We start from the raw sequence: 22660 nt of genomic DNA on the forward strand, positions 1-22660 counted from the left end.
GCCAGGACACAAAAATAGGCTCCGGCAGGAATTTGACTTTGGAGTAGGACTCGGAAGTAGGCTCAAGACAATACAGCTGAGGAAGGTGGTCTTTGTATCTGGATGGGTCTTGTTAAATCCCTGAATACGATAATCAGGGGACAGTCCCTCAATGCTCTGTTTGTTCCTTAACTACTTTGTTTAGGCCTCAAGACTGACCATATTCTTTGCATGTACCTAGATTGATATAAAAGCAGACTGAGGGAAAAAATAAACCCGCTTCAGCCTCAGCACTGGCTGGAGTCATGTTATAATGTTGTCAAATTGTCTTTTTTTTCTCAATCCTCACTCCCTCCCTTGAGACCCAATTGACTGACCTGAGCTGGTTGATCATCCCTTTCGAAGTCTGGGATGGGGTGTGCCCCTTAGTGCGGCAATGTACGACCCCCCAAACCCCCAAAAAGAAGCCAGGCTATGTGTGTGTGTGTGTGTGTGTGTGTGTGTGAGAGAGAGAGAGAGAGAGAGAGAGAGAGAGAGAGAGAGAGAGAGAGAGAGAGAGAGAGAGAGAGAATGGGATCTGGGCATCATCTTCAGAAAGGATTAACATAGCTCTCATGGGACCCTGGTTAGTGCCCTCAAGAGTGAGTTGTTAGAAAACAAGAGGAAGTCCGGTCCTTGAATCTCCGTCTTTTGTATACCCTTCTGTGTTATGACACTATTCACCATAAGGCCCTTTCCAGAGACTGATTCACTTGAGCTGGCTGATCTTAGGTATCTGGCCTCCAAAACTGTGGGTTAAATTTGTAGCAGACGTGGAGCTCGGTCTTCATGTGGGTCACCTAACAATCGGAGCAGGGGCTGTCTCTGACTGTTGCCTGCCATTGGATCCCTTTTTCTACCTTGACTGCCTTAGTTGGGCCTCAGTGGGAGAGGATATGTAGGGACTAGATGTCCCAGTGTGGGGTGGTACCCAAGAGGGGCTGCCCCTTCTCTGAGAAGGATTTGTAAGGGAGGGATAGAGAGGGAGGGGAGCTACAATCAGGATGTAAAGTGAATTTAAAAAATGAATCCGGGGGTGGGGGAAGCACAGACAAACAAAACTTGGGCTAAGTAAACCTCAAGTATTCTTTTATAGTAACAGAAAGCTGATCAAGACATTTAAGACTATGTATACCATGATCAAAACAGAACATTTAATTATCAACTTTTGAACTTGTTCACACCCAGTTGCTTCACTATGGGACCACAATGGTCCAGAGTTATGGAGGCCTGGTCAGAGGAAGGTTCAAGGAGAGCTTCAACCTGGGATACCTCAGATAAGGATGGCAGAAGTTGGCTCCCTCCTCTCCCTCCCAACCTGGTACCACGGCTGTGAACCATCCACCCTAGTAAAAATGTATTACCCTGATAGGTATCAGGCTTCCCTCCTTGTTTGACCTTATAAGGTGCCCCTCCCCTCACCATCCTTGTCTTGGCCAATTGTACATGACCACACAAACCTTGCCCCAGACACCCTGGCTACCTCCCAAGGGGCACAAATACCCCTTCCTCCCACCTTCTTCACCTTCATGAAACTGAAGCAGCCCTCCAAAGCTGTTCCTGGGTGTATTTGTTCTTTGCCCACACACTCACCACCAACCAAGATCCTGCCTACACCCACCCAGGCCCCTGTGTCTCTCCCTCCAGTCCAGCCCGGTGCTGTGTACTAACAAGCAGCTACAGGATAATACTTCACCATCTTCAAGGGAAAAAAAAAGATACGTTCTTTAATCTGTGTTTCCTAATATCAGTAGTTGGTATTATCTCCAAAATGGAGTGTACTTGGCCACCTTCCTCTCCATCTTTGGTATTGCCCATATTCTAGTCAACACCAACTCTCACTTGGGTCACTCTGAACTGTTCTCTCTCTTTCCCTTGTCAATCCACAGCCCACATGGTAGCCAGAGGCCTTTTAAATGACCAGTAAGGAACTAGATGCTGTCTCACCAAGAATAGAAGTCAAGCTTCTCACTCTTTTACAAAGCTCTTCAAATAGCAGTGCTTGCTTAGCTCTAGAACCTGCTCTAGAACCTGCCCTAGAACCTGCTTGCTCACACTCTCCATTCCTTAACTGCTCCATGAAGCCTTCCTTGGCTTTGTGTCTACCCATGGTCCTTCATGATGCGATTCAGATCTGAAATGTCCTCTATAGGCTGAGGTGTTTGAACCTTGGTCTCTAGGTGACCCTGATCCTTTGGTAGGTTGCAGAACCCTTAAGGGGTGGATCCTTAACTGAAGAAGAGGTTGGGTGGGCAGGGCTTTCGGGTTCTATAGCTTAGACCCATTGACTGTCTATCTCTGCTTTCTGAACTGCATATGCGATGTGACCAGATGCCCAGGCTTACACCACCCTGCCTTCCTACCATGATGGACTTTATCTCTTCTTAAACTGAAAGCCAAAATAATCCCTTCTTCCCTTATGATGCTTCTGGCTGGGTATTTAGTCACAGTGATGAGATAAAGAAACTTCAATATATGATACTCAAGTTTTACCCTCAGATAAGACGAGTTCCCCAATACAGAGCTCCCATAGCATTCACCCTCACACTGGCTGACATTTCCCCCAATCAGAAAGTAAATTCCACAAGAATGAGAAGATTCTTGCTCTATTTTTGTTCTCTGCAATATCCTTTAGGACCTAGAACATGCCTAGAGCATAAAAGTAGGAGAATAAGGTGGTTGTTGGTGGCGCACAGCTTTGATCCCAGCACTGAAAAGGCAAATATGCTGGTATTGTTTATATAGTATTCTATAGATTGTATTGTGTACAATAGACACAGTCATTTAAAACAATGGGGCAAGTCTGCAAATGCTGATATGATGATACTGCCCACGTTCTTGCCCAGTGTATAGCTAGACTCCAAATTGCTCAATGACCCTTCTGCTTACTTGAGCTCCTTGGAAGTCCCCACCCGAGCTGAGTTTTAGCTAGTGTGGCAGGCCAGGTATAGAGGAAATGACAGTGTGTGACCTCTGAAGCATGATTTTTTTGCAGTTTCACTCTTGTTTTTCTGGATCACTTGTCTGTGGGGGAGGGGAGAGCCTGCCTTATGCTGTGAGACCGACCACTCAAGCAGCCCTGTGGAGAGGTCCTCACGAGGTGGAATGGAACATTGGCACTGTGTCCCCAGGCCTGTAGTTGACATCAGCACCATCCAAGATCTCAGTGGCTACCTCACAAGACCCCAAGGTAGACTCATGAAGATTAGCTGCTCTTGAGTTCATGATTTCAGAAACTGCATGTTAATAAATGGTTGGGTAAGCCACTGAAGTCTGAGGCAGTTTATGTGTAAATTTTACTAGTAGGCAATACGATTTGGATATAAACATGGATACAAACGCATGCTTGTTCATGCGCAGAACACTTCAAAGTATACACAAAGTTACTGGGTTCTGATGTGGGTGGTTGAGAAGGTTTGTTTTTCTCTATATGGTTTTATACTATCAGGTTTTTGTTTTTAATATAAATCATTTGATTTGTCAGTTCTTTTTTTCTTCCTTCCTTCCTTCCTTTCTTTTTTTCTTCACATCCCAAATGCTGCCCCATCCTGGTCCCCCCTCACAAAGTTCCTCCCTCCTCCCCCTTCCCCTTTGTCTCTGAGAGGGTACTCCGCCATATCTCCCCATCCTAAGGGATTAAATCTCTGCAGGATTAGGCACATCCTCTCCCACTGAGGCCAAACAAGGCAGTCCTTTGCTACATGTGCTGGGGGCTCAGACCAGATCTTGTATGCTCTTTGGTTGGTGGCTTAGTCTCTGGGAGCTCCCAGGGGTCTGGGTTAGTTACCACCATTGGTCTTCCTGTGGGAGGACTGTCATCTCCTTGAGGGCCCTCAATTCTTCCCCCAACTCTTCCATAGGGATCCCCAACCTCAGTCCAATGTTTGTCTGTGGGTGTCTGCAACTGTCTCAGTCCACTGCTGGGTAGAGTCTCTCAGAGGACAGCCATGCTGGGCTCCTGTCTGCAGCATTGCATCATTAACAGTGTGAGGGATGGATGGGTGCCTGCCCACGGGATGGGATTGAAAATGGGCTGGCCACTGGTCTGTCATTCCATTAGTCTCTGCTTCATCTCTGCCCCTGGATTTCTTTACACAGGATACATTTTGGCTCAAAAGGCCATTTTGTTACCTCTTCTAAGTGGGATCCAAGCATTTTAACTTGGGCCTTCCTTCTTGTTCAACGTCTGTGAGGTGTATGGTGGGTATTTGATTTGTAACTTTTAAGCTATTTTTTAAAGTGTGTGATAGTTTGCACAGGAATGGTCCCATAGAACTCATTCATTTGAATAGTCACCAGGCTGTAGAACTATTTGGAAAGGATTAGGAGTGAGCTATTTGGAGTACAGGTATTCCTATTGGAGTAAGTGTCACTGGGAACGGGCTTTGAGGTTTCAAAAGTCCATGCCAGGCTCGGTCTCTCTCTCCTCGCTCTGTTTGAGGATCAGGATGTAAACCTTAACTACTGTTCCAGCAATATGTGCGCCGCTATGCTTCCGGTCATGGTGGTAATGCACTGAGCCTCTGAACTGTAAGCCAGCCCCAGTTAAATGCTTTCTTTTATAAGAGCTGCTGTTACTATCACAACAATTGGACAGAAACTAAGACAGGGTATACACATGAACCAGATATGGTGGCTCCCTCCTGTGATCCCAGAATTTCAGAGACTGTAACAGGAGGGCTGCTATGAGTTCAAGACCAACTTTGGCTATGTAGTAAATTTCAGGCCAGACTGAGCTACAACGTGAAACCTTATCTCAAAATAAAAACCAAAGCCAAGACTGAACAAAATATGCAAGCCATGAGAAATTTAGAATTACCTCCTTGGTATGTTTTCCTAGCTGTTTTTGTTGTTTTGTTTTTTATAGTCTGTGTCTGCCTGCTTGTCTGAGTGTGTACCACATTTGTGCAGTGTGCTTGTCTGAGTGTGTACCACATTTGTGCAGTGCTCATGGAAGAGAACACTGAATTACCTACCCTCGGTTGGATTTATATGTAGTTGTGAGCTGCCTGGTGCAGGTGGGAGCCTAACCCAGGTCCTCTGAAAGCAGAGGTGCTCTTTTTAGTACTTGTCTTTGTTTTTTGTTGTCATTTTTGAGATAGTCTATGTAGCCCAGGCTGGCCCCGCACTCATACAGATCCCCCTGCCTCTGTCTTCTAAGTACTTGGATTAAATGTATATACCACCAGGCCAATCTTTTTTGGGTTTTTGTTTGTTTGTTTGTTTTTGCATTTTGGGGGGGGGTTACCATTCTCAAAACCCACCTTTGGAGCAGCATTTTTAAATACTTTTGAGTAGCCTAAACTCGAGAAAGCTGGACTTCTTTTCTTTTTAATTATGTGCATGTTTGTCTCTTCATGAGTTTTATGTGCCCTATGCATGTGTGTGTGCAAGTGCAAGAGAGGGCATTAGGTCTCCAGAAACTGGACTTGCCAGTGGTTTTGAGTCACCCAAGTTTTGGAAACCAAAAACCTGATCCTCTCGGAGAGCAATAAGTACTTGGCACTATTAATTCTTGAGCTGTTTCTCTAGCCCTTCCTGTATTCGCTGTATTCCTGTGTTCGCTGAGAACATCAACCGCATTGCCTAGGCTGATGCCCAGGTAGGAGTCATCCGCAGTTAACAATGTGGTGATGCATGGGATGCTTACACTGCTGCCAGCCAGGTGACGGTGGTCAGCCTGGTGTTCCAGAGGAAGCCCATAGGCTATGTCTGTGGTTTTTGCCAAAGATATCCCACAGAGAGAAAAGTATCTCAGAGACAGACAGACAGACAGACAGACAGACAGACCCGGAAATACTTAAGATTTGCTGGAAGAGATAAGAGTGGCTCGTAGCTAAGCCACAGAAGCCCCCACACTTCCCTTAATAATAGCATTTCTTTGGTGTGCGCCCCGTGACCCCACTTTATATAAGAATATAGAACAGCCACCTCTGTAAAGACTCAAGGCTTAAGTAATAATGTGTGTGTGTGGGGGGGGGGGTCTTGATTCCCAACCTGTAGGGAAGTTTTTCTCTTTAGACCTGGGGCTCAAGGGAGGACTGAACAGCTGCCTTACACACACAAACACACTCGAGCGTACATACATGCGCGGGTGTGTATGACTCCAGAACTTCACTTCTAAGAGTCGAGCTCTCCAGTAAAACTCCAACGAGCAGCTACCCTTGGTTCTAATATTCTAGTTCTTCCCAGAGCCTCTCAAGTGTTAAAGTTTCAGAAACAAAGTTGGAATCAATGAAGCTGCAAACGGATGATAACGGCAGGGCTTATGAAATCCCCGACAGCCAGGAAATTAATTACAACCTCGAAACTCTTAGGGCCAGGAAATGTTCAGGAAATTCACTTCAGTGAAGCCAGCTTTGAACTTTGGCCGGCACAGAAAGGCAAGTCCACACTGCTTTCAAAGTAAGGGGCCCTCTTAGGAAATGACCCAGGAGAGCACAAAATGTTCACTCTCAGTTAAGACTCAGGTCCTTCAGACAAAACAGGTAACTCAGCATCAACCACAAAAGCAAAGATGACCACATCCAAGGTGTCTCTGCCTGCTCAGGGCGTGGTTCTGTCTCCAGCCAAGGGTCTAACCCAAGACCCTCAAGGAGCGGTCTAGCAGGGGTAGTGTAGAGTGCACGGCCTCAGTCCAGCGCTTGGGTGGCAGAGGCCAACTGACCTCTGTGAGTTCGAGGCTTGGCCTACAATGAGTTCCAGAACAGTAAAGAAAAAAAAAGTCAGACTCACCAAAAACCTTTTGTACCTGAAAACGTTCTTTTGATTCTTTTTCAAATTATTTATTGTATTTACCTTTTACTTTTCAGCAGTACCAAGGTCAGCCCACGCCCCTGTACTCTATTAGTAGGCAACATCCCCGGACCACCATTTACATTTTCATAGATCTCCAAAGACTCTGAAACAGCGAGGAAAGTAACTTATGTTTGTTGGATTTTATATATGGATGCTGTGCCTGCGTGTAGTAACATGAGTGCTTGGTACCCACAAAGACAATGATGAGAAACTGTCAGATCCCTTGGAACTGTTCCATGTGTGAACTGGGAATGGAATCTAGGTTCAGTGCAAGAGGAGCAATGCTCCGAACCACTAAACCGTCTCACCAGCCCTTTATTTTTGAGAAAGGTTCTCACTACGGGACCCTAGCTGGCCTTGTACTCAGAGACTGCCTGTCTCTGCCTCTTCCGTGCTGGGTTTAGAAGTCTGCTATCACCACACTTGGCCATCAGTTCAATTTTCTTATATGTGTTTGGTGTTATCAGTACTATGCTGCATGTACACCTGCACACCAGAAGAGGGCCTCAGATCTCATTACAGATGATTGTGAACTACCATGTGGGTGCTAGAAATTGAACTCAGGACCTCTGGAGGAGCAGTCAGTGCTCTAACCACTAAGCCAACTCTACAGCCCAGCAGCTTGATTTTTTTTTTAATTATCGGTATATATTTAAAAAAATGACTAATAAATGGTAAATACCAGAAAGGCTTTTTACCAATGGACACGATTATAGACGGCATGTGGAGGCTCTCTGAGCCTTTTAAGTCAGTCTTTGTCTTCATTTCTTACTAGTAACAGATCCAATCTCACAAAACCCTTACCCTTAGTGGATACATTCTAGTGGATACACAGTAAACTGTGGACTCACTGACACCTGCATCTGCATGTTCCCAAGCACACATCCCAGTGATAAAATTCAATTTATAAAACACAGAAAGAGAATAATAACTAAATACAAAACAATCATCACAAAGTCCCCAAACAGGAGTTACATAAATGTGGTCTCAGAACTTCTCATCATTGCTTACCAACTCCCTTTTCAGTTACCAGATACTTTCTCCCTGCGTTCAAGAATATGCTACCTGAATACAAGACGCCCACTCTGCCCGCAGCAGATCTGATAACCAAAACACAGCTGGATAGTGGCAAAGAGCCTGGACACGCTTAAGGAAAGGCCACAACACCAGCCCCACCTCAATCCTTACCCAGAACATGCACATTTTAAAATGAACGAATTCCCGCTTAGTCTTTGGGTAACTAATCTATAGAAGACCAAGCCTTGGGAATTAGGGGACTGGTGTTGTTTATGCTCCATGCTACTTGGGAGCACAGAAATGTGGCCAGTAGCTCATCCTCGAGGACTTATGTGAAAGACGTAATTATCCTCATAGGTCACGCTCTCAGAGAGCGGCAGAGTCAAGCCTCAGCAAAGATCAGGCCTGGACTCCAATATATTCCAATGATAGATTTTATAGAATAAGAAGGCAGACAAGGGACTATCTGGTGGGGAGGGGGAAATGGCAAGAGGGACAGGAGAGGAAGGGAAGGGCCTGCATCACAGAAAGGCGAATGGCTGAGGGAGAAGGGAGCCAACACTATAATAATGGTTTATCATGAAAATGTTTTAAGTGATGTGAAAAAAAATTAACTTAGGAAAAAACTAAGCAGTAAAAAATATACAAAACTTTTATTTACATGTTTAAGAGCCTCATTTTCTTGACTTACAGACATACAAAACCACAAAGGAATAATAAAGGAACCGGAAATCCCAATAAACCAATAGCCAACTTCATCATAAACTGACCAAAAAGAGGCTCAAAACACTGCTGTTGGTCTTTTCTTTGCCAACATCACCGTGGTGCCCTGGCAGAGGCGGGGCTCAACTCCATGGTTCCCTGCATACAGACATCACTGAGGTTTGTAGAGCTCCCCCACCCCCCACCCCCGTATCTGAGCTCCCCGGGGTTACTGATGCAAGGGACCTGCAGGTTGAACAAGATCCCCAGTAGTTCTGATGAAACAGTGTGAGAATGTCACCAGCGGCCATTTGAACTCTACTGTCCAGGAACCTCATTTTCAGACTCATCATCTTCCAAGTCTGCATCTGAAGCTCTCCAAGGGCCACGGGTCCTGACAAAGCCGTGCCAGACTCCAGATGGAAGAGAAAGCATTTCCGGTCCTCTTAGCCTTCCTGCCAAGCGCAGTTTTCCGAAAGTTCCCTCTTCACGTCCACAAAACAGTTCGGTCAGTTTCTGACACTGATGTCCGTTTCGCTTGGATAGGAAGCCCCATGCACGTTGGTGCATCTCTGCCACACACACAAACACACACCATTAACTCAGTAGGAGGTTTTAACACTGGTTGAGCTTGACGAGTAGGAGCTGGATTTCCTGGAGAACTTGTTGGAGGTGAGCGACACTTGCATGCGATTCACAGCGCGGACGCTCCGGCAGAGGAGCGCGTTTCTGGCGTGATCCCTGAAATCTTGCGAAACGAAGTAATAGACAAAGGGGTCTATGCAGCTGTTGAGGGTCGACAGGCAGAGGGCGACGAGGTAGAGGGCGTAGACGTGGCTCTGCCTCTGGGTTTTGATTAGGAAATAATGCACTACGAGCAGAAGGTTGCTGGGCGCGAAACAGATGAAGTACATGGCGAGCACTGTGACGATGAGTCTGATGGCCCTCCGCCTTTTCTTCTCCGAGTGCTCATCCATGGCAGAAGAACGGAGCGTTTTGATCATGAGCACGTAGGCAGTCGCGGTAAGGAGGGCTGGGAACAGAAAGACTCCTATGGCCAGGGAGAGGAAGTAATTGAACATGTCCCCCACCAACACCTCCTCGGGCAGCACATCATGACAGGTGGTGATGTTCAAGGCTGGAATGTAGACAGTCTGCTTCATGACGTACAAAGGGATGGTGACCAGAAAAATCAGGATCCAGATCGCCAGGGAGACACCGACAGCGATGTTCGCCTTCTTCCTGGGGTGTCCCATGGGGTTCACGATCACCCAGTACCTCTGCACGCTGAGGCAGGTCATGAAAAGGATGGAGCAGTACATATTGCCGTAGAAAAAGCCAATAAGCACCTTGCAAAGCACATCCCCATACATCCAGTTGTTGCCATGTAGGTGGTAGGCGATCTTCAGGGGGAACCAGATGACAGACAGGAGGTCTGCCAAGGCCAGGTTGGCCATGTAAATCACAGCGGGGTGTTTCTTCTTCGTCCGGAAAAGGAAGACCCAGAGGGCCAGGCCATTACTGGGCAAACCAATCACAAATACAATAATGTAGACAACTGGAAGAAAGACCGTGGTTAGCTTCCCAGTGAGGATGGACGCAGAGAATTCATCCACGGAAAAGCCTGGTTCTACCGTAACTCCTTTCTCAGGGATTGGAGGCGGGGTCTCCAATCTACCAATGAGACTTCTTCCTTTACCATTGGGTCCTGTACAAAGAAGGCAGAGGAGAGTTCATTACTGAGATAAATGGTCCAATAGGGCTGCTGTACTTAAATACAAATTTTCAGATGAACACAGACAGATGCTACTCTAGAGATTACAGAGAATATTCTCTCTGAGTGACCATATTGGGCAGAGTCAGCTGGTGGTAATTGAAGTCTAATTCCTGTGTGTACTAGGCAAGTGTTTCACCCCTGAGCTACATCTACAGCCCTACCAATGGTATTTCATTAATGGTGAGAGTTTGGGATTCTGTACAGGACAGTGACTTCTAGGGATCTTAATACTGACTGGATTTCATTTTTTTTAAAAAAAGGAAAGAGCTACACTCATTAGTTCTAGTATTTAATCACACAACCATCAGCAGTCTTTGACAGGTCAGTTAGTAAAGATGGATAGATAATGGATAGATGGATGGATGGATAATGGATGGATGGATGGATGGATCAGTGTAGAATCATGTGGTAACTCCTTCCAAGTCTCTACTGAGTAAGACTGCCTTGTGTCTTGCCATCAACAGTCTCTGTCTCATTTTCTAGTGTACACCTATTCTACTCTGGCCTTAAGCCAAGATCCAGCCTAGCCGTCAACCATGCCCTGTCCCAGGGGCCAGCCTAGGGAGATTCCAGAGCCAGGGGGCATCCCTGGTCTACTCACAAGAAATACTATAATGGGTGGGCATTTCCCCCCTCTCTGCTGGCTTCATAAACGGCGTCCCACGGAGCTCAGTGGGCAGGCAAGCCTTCTGGTATCAAAGTAGTGACATCAAATGTGCTCTGACTCGAGCATGTAACGGCAAGCGTCGGCTGACGGTACTTCCTTCATACTATGAATGGAAGGTTCACAACCACAAAGAAACCTAGGTGAGGTAGGACATGCCTATAGTCTCAGCCATCTGGAAAGCAGAGGCGAATCCGAGAGCAGCCTGGGTGACACAGGGAGATTCTATCAAAAGCAAAGCAAAACAGAACAAACCTACCAGCCAACCCTGCCCATCCTGTATTCACTCAGACCGAAGAAGGAAGGGAGACACTAAGGGGTTTTACTTTAATGACGAGCCTGCGGCGCCTACCATCTGGAAATACCTGTACATTGTTTATGTACCAAGGAAGACAGTAAACCTCTCCTGACGTTCTCTAATTTATCGTGTGCTCAGTTATCTGATCTTCTTCTGGCTCCACACTCAGGTTCTACAGGACTGTTCCCTTCTGGAGGCTTCACCACATAGGGCTGAGAGCGTAGGGGGAGTGGGAGGAGCTCCGGAGGTTACAGAGATCAGCAGTGCACTTCCACCCACTGTAGAAAAATGAAGGCGCCCCCTACCCAAAAAAGGCGTTCCCGTCCCAATCCCCAGTAGACAAGGGTCTCCGCAACCCTAAGGCACAATCGTAAGGACATGTCCTGGTTGTCCACTCAGGCCCTCGATCCAATGACAACGTTTTTTTAAGAAGACAGAGGGAAGTTGGGGACAGAAAAGGAGAAACAGCAGAAAATGTACTGTGAAGGACAAGGGGAGCAAAGGCACCAAGATGGAAGCACCCACCCCATGCGGGAGATGGACAGGCTCTTCCCCTCCCCCACCACTTTCATCCACACCCCTCACTTCAGAACAAGAGAGTTCGTAGTTTTACAGCAGAGCTTATCAAGATGGCCTTGGGGAAATGAATGCACTTAACAAAACATATGTCCATTGTTTCTATTTCTCCTATAACTGTCCAAAAAGGGAACTTTTTAAAAATTCAAATAGGGGTGGGAGTGGGGGTTGGAGAGATAGCTCAGTGGTTAAAGCACTGGCTGCTCTTCCAGAGGTCCTGAGTTCAATTCCCAGCAACCACACGGTGGCTCACAACCATCTGGAATAAGTTCTGATGTCCTCTTCTGGCATGCCGGTGTACATGCAGATAAAATACCCATTCATAAAATAGATAAATCATTAAAAATAAATAAAACAAAGCCAGGTGTAGCGGCATATGCCTTTAATATGGGACTTTGGAGGTTGAGGCAGATAGATCTCACATTCACCACAAACCCGACAAGGCAGCAGCTAACACTATTACGCCTCATTTTATAGACGAAGAAACCAAGGCCCAAACCAGCAACGGAGTACTCGTCCCAAAGTAAAACAGTTATGTGGGAAGATTCGGCTTTAGCCGTAGCTCGTTACCAGGAGCCCTGATTTCTGCTCACTATCTATCCTCTTCCACACCTTATAGATCCTACATGTTGGAACCCACAGAGATCAGCCCAATCTGCATAGACCCTATACACACAAATTTCCTCAAGCAGAATATCTAAAAATTTAAATTTAGCTCCCCCTTCAAATAATTCACACGGTCTCCTGTATTGATGTCAACATGTTCTGCCCACCCGTTAGGTGTATAGTACATTGGACCTCTCCTAGGGACCCCACCTAGGGACCCCATCGATCCACAAAGGCCTCCGGACCCGAAACAGCCCACTAGGTGTATGGGCGGTTACTTTCCTATTCCTATGACAAAATATCACAACCAAGGCAATTTTGGGAAGAAAAATGTTATTTGGGCCGACAGATCCGGAGCACCTATAGTGTGTCGTGGTGGGGAGACACGGCCGCAAGCTGCAGATGTGGCTGCAGGGACTAAAAGATCAGACCTCACACCTTCAAGCACTAGCTCAAAGCAGAGAGGGAAAAATCAAAAATGGGGGAGACCGTTGCCAAGGGACGTGCTTCCCCCAGCAACACCACATCTTCCAGACAGGTCCATTAACTGGGGAACCAGTATTCAGATATCTGAGCCTATGGGGGGGTTAGGGGGTGTGCTTCTCACTCAAATCACCACAGGGAGGAACCCTGAACTTCTGTGGGCAGTGGCTGAGATTTTAGAGTTCTCGCAAGGAACATTAATCGTCCTTTGATTCCAAAGAAAGTTCCATAATGTTCTGTAAAAAAGGAAGGGCTCTAAGGGTATATATTGTCATTTTTATAGCTACTAAGGTCAAAGTAAGAGGTGATTAGACACCGAAGAAATCTCGCTGGATGGATACCGGGATCAAAGGACATTTGCACAGACGTGATAAAGTGAGCAGCTAGGGGCAGCAAGATGAGTGAGTAAAAGGGGCTTGGTGCCAAGCTGGCATGCTGACTCTGAACCCCAGAACTCACATGGCTGAGAGAAACAAGTCCCACAAGTTGTCTACTTATCTCCCCATGTAGGCAATGGCATGTTCGCACATACTCGCGCATGCGCACACGCACACCCACGCAAGGGTTGGGGGGAACTTAAAAAGTGGTTTATACCCAACATACACATTTCTCACAGTTGTAGCAGACAGAAATCAGCAGAGGGACGTCTCAGCACGGTTAGGATGGGGTAAGGGCCCCCTCCCAGGCTGCAAGATTGTTGGCTGCATCCTCACAAGCCTTAGGTTTTGGGTTACTAGGATTCTGCACCTAACTAAGGGAGGAAGTGTTTCTTTTGGCTCTCACAGGCAGTCACACCTTATCGGTGCTCAGCTTGCAGTCCCCTTTTATGCAGGCTGGGACTCCAGCCTACAGAACGGGTCCACATTCAGAATAGGTCTTCCCTCCTCAATTAAAACTGCTCTGTTCGGGCAGCGGTGGTGCACGCCTTTAGTCCTAGCACGTGGGAGGCAGAGAGGGGCGGATCTCTGAGATAGAGGTCAGCCTGGTCTACAGTGAGGTCCAGGACCGCTAGAGATATACGGAGAAACCCTGTCTGTGTGGGGGGGGGGGATAACAAAAAGACAGAACATAAACAAACTGTTCTGAAAATGCTTCTTGAATACAGGTGTGTGTGATGATTCCAAATCAGTCAAGTGGACAGCAAGGATCAACCACAATAACCAAGAAAAAAGAAAACATAGCCATAAAACAACAGGTACATTAACACCCAAAGCAGCATTATTCATAATAATGACATGAAATGAAAACAACCCCCAAACCGACCAACAGAAGAACAAATAAAGAAGTGTCCACAATGGAATGGCTCCTAGCACTGAAGAGAAAGTATTGAAGCCAGACACAGTAACGCATGCTTGTTGTCCCAGAACTTGGCAAGCTGAGACGTGGGAATTGCTTAAGCCAAGCAACTGGATAGCAGCCTGCCCCAGCAGACTTAGAACTCCTCTCAAAAACAAACAGGCTGGGATGTAGTTCGGCTGCTGCATGCCTGGAGGGCTTCTACAAGAAGCCCCAAGTCTGATTGAGTCTGATCCCTGGCACCCCATAAAACTGGGTAGGGTAAGCTGGAACTAGTCACAGCACTCCATGAGGATCTGAATTTCAATGTCCCCCTTCACTATATGGCTAACAGTAAGAGTTCAAGGTCATCCTGAGCCATATGAGACTCAAGAGGCTCCAACAAACTCACCAACAAAGCAGCCAACATGCTGGGCACCATAGCGGTAGCAAATGTCCATAATTTGTGTTTAAAAAAAGAAGAAGAAGAAGAAGAAGAAGAAGAAGAAGAAGAAGAAGAAGAAGAAGAAGAAGAAGAAGAAGAAGAAAGAAAGAAAGAAAAGAAAGTAAGGAAATGAATGGGTTGTTGATGCATGCTGTAACATGGGTAAGCCTTGAAAAAAAAAAAAAAAAACATTAAATAAGAAGCCAGTCACAGAGGCCCATAGATTATGTGAATCTATACACATAAAATATCTAGAACAGGTAAATCCATAGGTAGAGTTGACTCTCGGTTGCCAGGGCTGGCAGTGGGAAGACCTGTGAAAATCATTAGGCATAGAGACCCTTATTATTAATAAAGCTATTAAAAGTAACACAGAGAGATGGGCTGAGTTTAGAGATGAAACACATCTAGCCAAGGATTAACTGCTGTTGTGGTGGGTACCAAAACAACATTTAATAAGAATTCTAAAATAAAGAGAAAAGAGGACCAAGGAACAACATTATGACAAAAGAAGTAAAGCTGGGGTTAAAAGTAAGCACAACTTTAAAAGAACGAATGAATAGGAGGAGAAGGCATCCTACGTAGATCCCCCAAACCCCACCCAGATACATAGACCACTCTAAGGGCTGGGGATGCACCTCAGTGGTAAAACACGTTTGCCCAGCACGGACGAAGTTGATTTCCAAGCTGCCTCCTCAACCCCACCACACACAAAACAGAGTTGGGAATCCTAGCTTTAAACTCAACAGGAAAGAGTCTGAGACAGGAGATCACAAGTCAAGCCTGGGCTGTACAGCAAGATCTTGAGTAAAAAAAAGAAAACAACAAACAAACAAACAAAAAAACCGGTAGCAGCCATTCTCATTAAACCATTCCATGACCCCGTTCACAGGTCCTTGAGGCATGAGTTCTGTCCTTTCTGTAATCGTCTACCAAGCTGCTGGTATCCCAGATTCTAGGTGTCAAATAAACAGGCAGTGTTTCAAAACTGAGCAGAGACTATGGGTGACTACAAAGTGGGGACCCTTGCTGAGTACCTGGTTCTGAGGTCATCTTATATTCTAGGGCTACAATCAACAGTTCCTGCCAAGCATACAAAAACATACACCCACTTGTGCTCCAGGCGACACCCAGCCCCCACCACTGCCAAACAGGAAACAGACCTGTGAATCAGCCTTGTTCCTAAGTTACTATACCCCTAGTCCTAAGATTAGACACTCACCCCCCTACAGGAAATATAGTCAACTGTAAACAAGAAACCAATAAAATAGTATGCTCTTGTCTGCATAACAGGATCCTAACGTACATTATTCGTAAAACTATTATAATATACATTATAACGTACATTATCCTATTAAATCTAGGATACTCTTGGCAAGCTACAAGAAGGGTCTGTTTCCCAAAGAAGAGCAATGGGAGAAAGGCAAGCCTTACACTTTCTGTCTTGGTTTTTGGCCACCCAGAGTGCAAGCTGATTCGATCTTTTTTTTAAAGCCGTTTGGCAAATACATCAAAAGTTAAAATGTACTTGTAAGTGTCCCGCAATTAATTTACTTGCAGGAATCTGACTCACACTGACCAGGCTGTGGAGAACATTTGTTGAATCATTGTTTAACAACTTTAACGACATCGTACAACCAAAATAATCATCTCCATATCAAATAGGGACAATTTCATTAGTTTATCAGAGCTATAACACTCCTACTGTATACAGATTATGGAAATGCAAATAAATCGTAGGACAGCTGATGCAGGGAATGGTCCCTCTGTGGTTTAAAAGACGCCATTTGGGAGTGGACTTGGTCTAATGTTTTGACCCTTTCCCAGAGTTCTTTTGCTACCAACTCTTGGGAGCACAGGCTGGAAACAAAGAAAGAAAGAAAGAAAGAAAAAAAAAAAAAAAAAAAAAAACAAGTTTCAGTTGCAGCATATCCCTCCCTAGGTATGATTTTAGCAAACTTTGTGAACTCTTTCCTCTACCCCCACCCCCAAGAACTGTTTTCTTCAACATTTGTCCAGATAATAAAACTATAAGAAAGTCAAATATGAGGCCTGGGCGATCAAGGTTAATTAGTAACAGGAGGAAAGCAGAGGGGACCAAGTGCCAACCTCAGGCCCCATCTCCAGGTTCCTTAGTTCTAGAATACTACAAGACTTTGAAAACATCCCGTGTGCCTGTTCACAAAACACTAATTTAAAAAGATGAAGCCCGGGCTGGTCTATGGGCTGGTCTATAATTCAAGATGAGGAAGAGGTCACCTGGTGGATTCAAGGAGTCTTGGAAATTTAAGGAGACTGCATCAAACTAAAATGTAAAATGGGGGTTGAGGCTCTAACTCAGTGACAAAGTGATTGGTTAATATACAGGAGGTCTAGTACCTAATACATGGGACGCACATGGTGTGTGTGTGTGTGTGTGTGTGTGTGTGTGTGTGTGTGTATGCCCATATTTTAAAGCTGCTAATATTGTATTATTGACCTTTACATGTTAACATACTTGTACAAGGCTTTCTAATTTGGGAATGTGCATTTTATGTATTTCTCATGTACAAAAGCATGGGGAAGACATAGATCATCATGTTAGTAGTGGTCATTATAGGACCAATGTTCAGGATGATTTTGTTAAGTTTCTCCTCTTTTTTTTTCCTTTTCAGTGACCACATATTACTGTTATACTTTAAAAAAAAAAAAAAAAAAAAAAAAAAAGAGAGAGCTGGAGAGATGGCTCAGCATTGGCTGCTCTCCCAAAGGATCTGGGTTCAGGTCCCAGTTACCCATGTAGGAGCTCACAACTCGGGTCCCAAGGGGATCCGACACCCTCAGAGACATGATTGCAGGCAAAAACAACCAGTGCCCATAATTTTTTAAATTAAATTTTAAACTGCTGTCTAGGATGGTAGTACATTCCTGTAATCCCATCATCAGAAGAGCGGGAACTGTTGCAAGTTCAAGGCCAGTGTGGTCAACATGGAGAATTCCAGGCTAACCACTGATACTCAGAGATACTGTTTCAAAGGAAGAAAAAGAATGAAAGAGTACAACAAACAAACAGACACCAGAAAAGAACCAGTCTGAAAACTAAAATGGGCTGACTGTCGCTAGGGAAATAGCAGCCGTCCAGCACTGGCCCAGCCTGTGCAAAGCCCTGGGTTAGATGCCCAGCATGGCAAGAAATCAAAAACCAAATAAATACAGAGATGGAAGAGGGGAGGGGAGCAGGAGAGGGAGATGGTAGTAGTAGTAACTGTGTCAGAGAGAAGCTGAGTTAAATGTCACATTCACAGTTCAGCGCCCCTCCCTGCGCCTGCAAAAATGAGGTTCATCTTAGCTTGGGACCTTTTCAGAGAAGCAGTCTTTTGGGGGGTTTTCTCCAACCCCAATCTGCTGTTTAACAAGGAGTACACAGAAAGACCAGACCGGAGGCGTGAGCAAAGACGCCAAGGTATCCCGTGTCCTAACCAAAATTTAATTCCAATTGGGAAGAAGGGGGGGGGGGGGGAACAACCCTCACTGCATCTAAAGTCTCTGTGACTAGACTAACTCTAGGAAAGTTACCAGCGACAGAGCATACACGGAGGGAAAAAACAAAGTAGGATATTCATTAACAAGAAACCTGATTTTTTTTTAACTGTTAAAATCAAGTTCACGGTGTATACTAGGAACCCCTCCCTCCCAGTCTCCTCACTCTGTAGACAGAGGGAGCCAAATCATCAGGCTTATAGCTTCCTATACTAGGTGAATCATGAAAATAATCACTTCCAATAACTTTGTCTTAAGTTTGCACACACTTTGCTCCTGATTTTTATTTTATTTTTTTTAATTTCTAACTTTAAATGGCAGGCAAACGGAGAGGGGTTAGACGCTCTTGCTCTTCTACAATTTAACGACAAAGTCAAGGTGAGAGACGGCCTTCAAGACTCCAGCAAGTTTAGCCGGGGAAATGGAACCGCCAGGCCAGGTTCTGCATCCCAGTAAACAGCCTGGCAGCACCCACCCCACCCTACCCCCTGCAGAGGTCTCCCTGGCTTCTAGAAGCGCCAGTTCGAGCTCACCTGGAGCAACACCACCCGCGCAAAACGGCGGCCAGCCGTGAAGCACCGCCCCGAACCGCTTTCTTGCAGTTCTGTTCCTTGGGCTTGGCAACCTCACAGCTAGAACTGGGTGGCGGCCCGTATGCGCTCCGGACGGCGGGAAGGTCTCGAAGTCTCTAGGCTAGAACGTCACCGGGTCCACTATAAGGGTCGGAAAGGTCCCCTTCTACCACCGCGTGACATCCAAACCGCCTGAGCTCCATGCCCAGCGCATCCACTGCGATGCCAATTACGGTAACCCCGAGTGGGTATTGAACACTGTGGTTCAACCCCCCCCCCCAAAGTTGTTCAGTGGGTGGGTGGGTGGGTGCGAGTGCAAAACGCGAGGTGGGAACTTCCCAGGACTCGGGCTCCCACTCACTCCACCTAACCGTGAGCCATCAAATTGCTATGATCCAGGGGTCTAGTGGGACCCGGCCGGACGTAGTCCACAGGGTCCGGGAAAAGCTTTTAAGGGCTCAGTGTTTGCAAAGGAACCACCGGAGGGAAGGGAGGCTGAGTCCTGCGGGCGCTCCTTCCTTATCTCCCTGAACTACATAGAGATTGCAAGTGCCCAGACCAGGATGGTTTCTAGCACGTCTTTGGGGGCACTTCTCGGGTGTCCCACCAAAGCTACTGAGAGAGCCCAGAGATATGCAGGGACTTGCGCTCCGACCCCTACCCCCCCCACCAGCCCAGTGATTTCCTCCACCGCTCCAACTCACCCCGTGCCAGGTTCTCGGTCCGGTTGCAGGAGGCCGAGGCCGCCAGAAGGGTGATACCTCCCAGCAGCCACGCCAGCCTGAGACTTCGCATCCCGGGACGTGGGGCAGGCGGGCAATCCGCCACCAGTGGGGTTCGAAACTGGGAGCCCACCTCGGAGCACCGGCTTCCCTTCCCTTAATATGAGCCTCACTGAGCCTTCCTGGGGTGAGACCTGTTTCAGTGAAACCGGAGTCCCCGGACTCACCTGCGGGAGGCCACGCCCCCGAGAGACCACGCCCCCCTGAGCGTTTTCTGCAGGCGCCACCCACCCCGGGCCCACAGCCTGCTGGTAGCTCCGGTGTGCTGGCCAGCGTCCACTTGGCTGCTGCCGTCGCCTGCGGGTGGGGCTGGACCGGTGAGGTGGCTACATTGGAATGCAAATGACAGGAAGGTTGGGACCCTGAGTTCTTACTGCCTGGGCGACTTCCAAACTGTCTTTAACCTTTAATTACTTGAGGGAACCAGTGAGGTCATCCTCTTGTGAAGGTTAGAAAGTCTAAGATCGTTGCCTTTGTCTTCAGTAATTGGTGTAGAAGGCTTTGTGGTGTACTGGGCGGGTGCGGGATGGATATGAAAGGGGGTTCTGTTTGTTTGTTGGATGTTTTGGTTCGCCTTTTTGCGAAAGCTTCCTTCCGCCCCTACGCACCTGACTTCAAACTTGTGGCGATTCCCCAGCCTCGACCTCCTTCCTAAATGCTGGGGTGCCAGGATTGTGCCACCAGCCATAGCCGGGGAGGTTTTGGTCAAGTAGAGGCAAAGCAGAGTGCTGTGAACACAGTCAAAAGGGCCAGGACGGACTCAGCGTTCTGGGATTAGGTTTTAAACTCATCCTGTTGACCAGTGTCATTAAACAAACCTGGGTGTGTGAGCTAGAGTGTGCAAAGTACTAACCGCCAGTGGTTCAGCATTCTTAGCTTGTCTAATGGCCACAGCACCCTATATGCCCGCCCCGTCTGCCGTCCCATTTCACAGGAGACAGAACTTAGACTGTTTGCTACCTCGGCTTGCACAGTTCATCGGCACAGTTTGTAAACGTCCTTTGCATCCAAACTCAAGTCTGTGACTGAAATTCGTCTACAGTTTGTTGCTCTACACCTGATTCCACTTGTGTCTCGTGTGCATTGTGATCCCATATTCCAAAAAAAACATATAAGCGTGGGTTGGGGTGTAGAGCAAGTGCTTAGCATGTCCGGGGGCCAGGGTCAGTCACCACCACGGAGACAGAGGCAGGGGCATAAAGAGTTGGAGGCCAGTTGAGCTACGAGAAACCCTATCTTAAAAATAAATTAAAACTAAGAGAATAAATCAGACTTTACCGTTGTTCAATAAAACTGTGGCTTAAATTTCAGAGAAAATTCTGGAAGGATTCAAAAGCAGAAGAGGCTTAGTTAGAGCCCAGAAGCAGGGGTCTCCTTGGGGAGGGGAATTTCAATGTAGAAAGAGCAGATCTGGCTGCAGTCCTGGACAGCTCTCTGAGATGACCGCAGAGTAGGCAGAGAGCAGCCATTTCTCCAGGGTTTGAAGACCTCCACCTGGCATGTTGCAGGGGTTCCACCTCAGAGGGAAGGATCAGATTGACTTATCCTCTCAGAAACCATCAGTGAGGCAGTCACTGATGGCAGCCATATCTGCGCTGCCAAAGGTCACCGCCATAATCCTGTAAGTGTGTAGAATGGAGTTTCTATCTGATGGAAAGGTCTGGGTCACACCTCAACATACTGGTGGGTGGTTTGGTCTTCTGCCTCTTCATCCTGCCCCCACCTAGAAATCAAAGGAAGAGAAGCAAATGGCCTGAATAGGCCAAGAAAATAAAATGACAGAAATGGAGAAGCAAAACATTCCTGCCAACATGCACACACATGCACACACACATGCTTGGGGAGGGACCGGGGTGGTCAGAGAAAGCAGCCCAAGGGTTAAGACAATTCTCTTTAATGGAACATCTCTGAGAGGTCTCTCTTGGCTGTGTCTCAAAAAATTTCTTTTGCGAATGTGAATGGAACTTAGCTTCTTCCTTTGTGTACACCTTGGGTGGGGTCTGGCTTCTCTGTCTTTGCACTTCTATGACCTAGGATAAACTATTCACTCTATGTTTTGATTCCTCACTTATGGAAATGGGATCAGCATTTTGTCAGTTTAAAGACACCTAGGGATAAAATGGCGGTTCTGTCAGGAAGTCGAACACAAATGTCTTTCTCTTCCCTTTCTCTCAGGAATATCTGCCCCACCCCCTGTATTACACTTTTCAGGGTGTGACTCCAGGACCCACCCTTCAGGAAATTGACTTCTAAAAGCAGCAGAATGTAATCTGATCTAAACATTCCTTATGTCAATCGATAGGAGAAAGTGGGCAGGTGGAGGTGGCGTACACCTTTTGTCCCAGAACTTGGGCAGAGGCTGTTGGATTTCTGAGTTTGAGACCAGCCTGGTCTTCAGAGTGAGTTCCAGGACAGCCAGGGCTGCACAGAGAAATGCTGTTTGGGAGAGGGGAGGGAAAGACAGGAGTAGGGGTGGAAAGTGATGCCAAGCCCAGTCAGTATTTTAATGTGTTCTTTTTACATGTGTGTGTGTTTATGTAGTGTGTGTGTACATACATACATACATACATACATGCATACATACTTATTTACTTACTACATACATAACCCTGCACAATTCTAAAGTAGCCAACTAAGACTCCAGGGACCACTGTGCAGCAGTGAGGTCCTCTGGGGTGCTTTTTCTACGGTAGGGTCCGAGTCCCTTCTCTTGAGGGTTGGTTCACTAATCCTGGGATGGAACACGGAAACTAACCTCTTTGCTCAAGAAAGCCCTTGCCCTGGGTTGTCTGTTAACTGTCCGATGTGTGTTGTCTCTGCAGTCATTTTGAACACCCTTCCCCACCCTAAACCACCTCTGTTTGGACAATGCTGAGCATACTTAACTGAGTCCCCATCTGAAAAGGGCCAGGCCACTCCTGAAGAGATGCCAATTAATCTCTGAGGTCCCTCCAGTCTTCCCCACCTTGTGTTAATGGGTCTGTTATCTGGCTATGGTAATTGCTCCTGTCCGGTAGAGTGCTTCTGAGGATTCAGTTTGTTAAAAGCCGGTGAAGTGTTTCTGAGCCCTGTGCCTGGCTTGGTGATTGGCTTCAGTGAGAAATCCCTCTCTCTTTCTCTCTTCCCCC

The 22660-nt window shown here is 46.7% G+C and overlaps 1 protein-coding gene across 1 annotated transcript; it reads right to left on the reverse strand.

Annotated features, from left to right (window-relative positions):
• Positions 1 to 9137: 9137 nt before the first annotated feature.
• Positions 9138 to 19545, reverse strand: F2RL1 (F2R like trypsin receptor 1; the record flags this gene model as incomplete). Its single annotated transcript, XM_080924675.1, has 2 exons — positions 9138 to 10243; positions 19455 to 19545. 2 exons carry the CDS (start codon positions 19543 to 19545, stop codon positions 9138 to 9140), a joined length of 1197 nt encoding a protein of 398 aa, XP_080780801.1.
• Between the last annotated feature and the right edge of the window lie 3115 nt (positions 19546 to 22660).

The sequence above is a fragment of the Micromys minutus genome, assembly GCF_963924665.1.
Source record: "Micromys minutus genome assembly, chromosome: 11".
NCBI classification, from domain to species: Eukaryota; Metazoa; Chordata; class Mammalia; order Rodentia; family Muridae; genus Micromys; species Micromys minutus.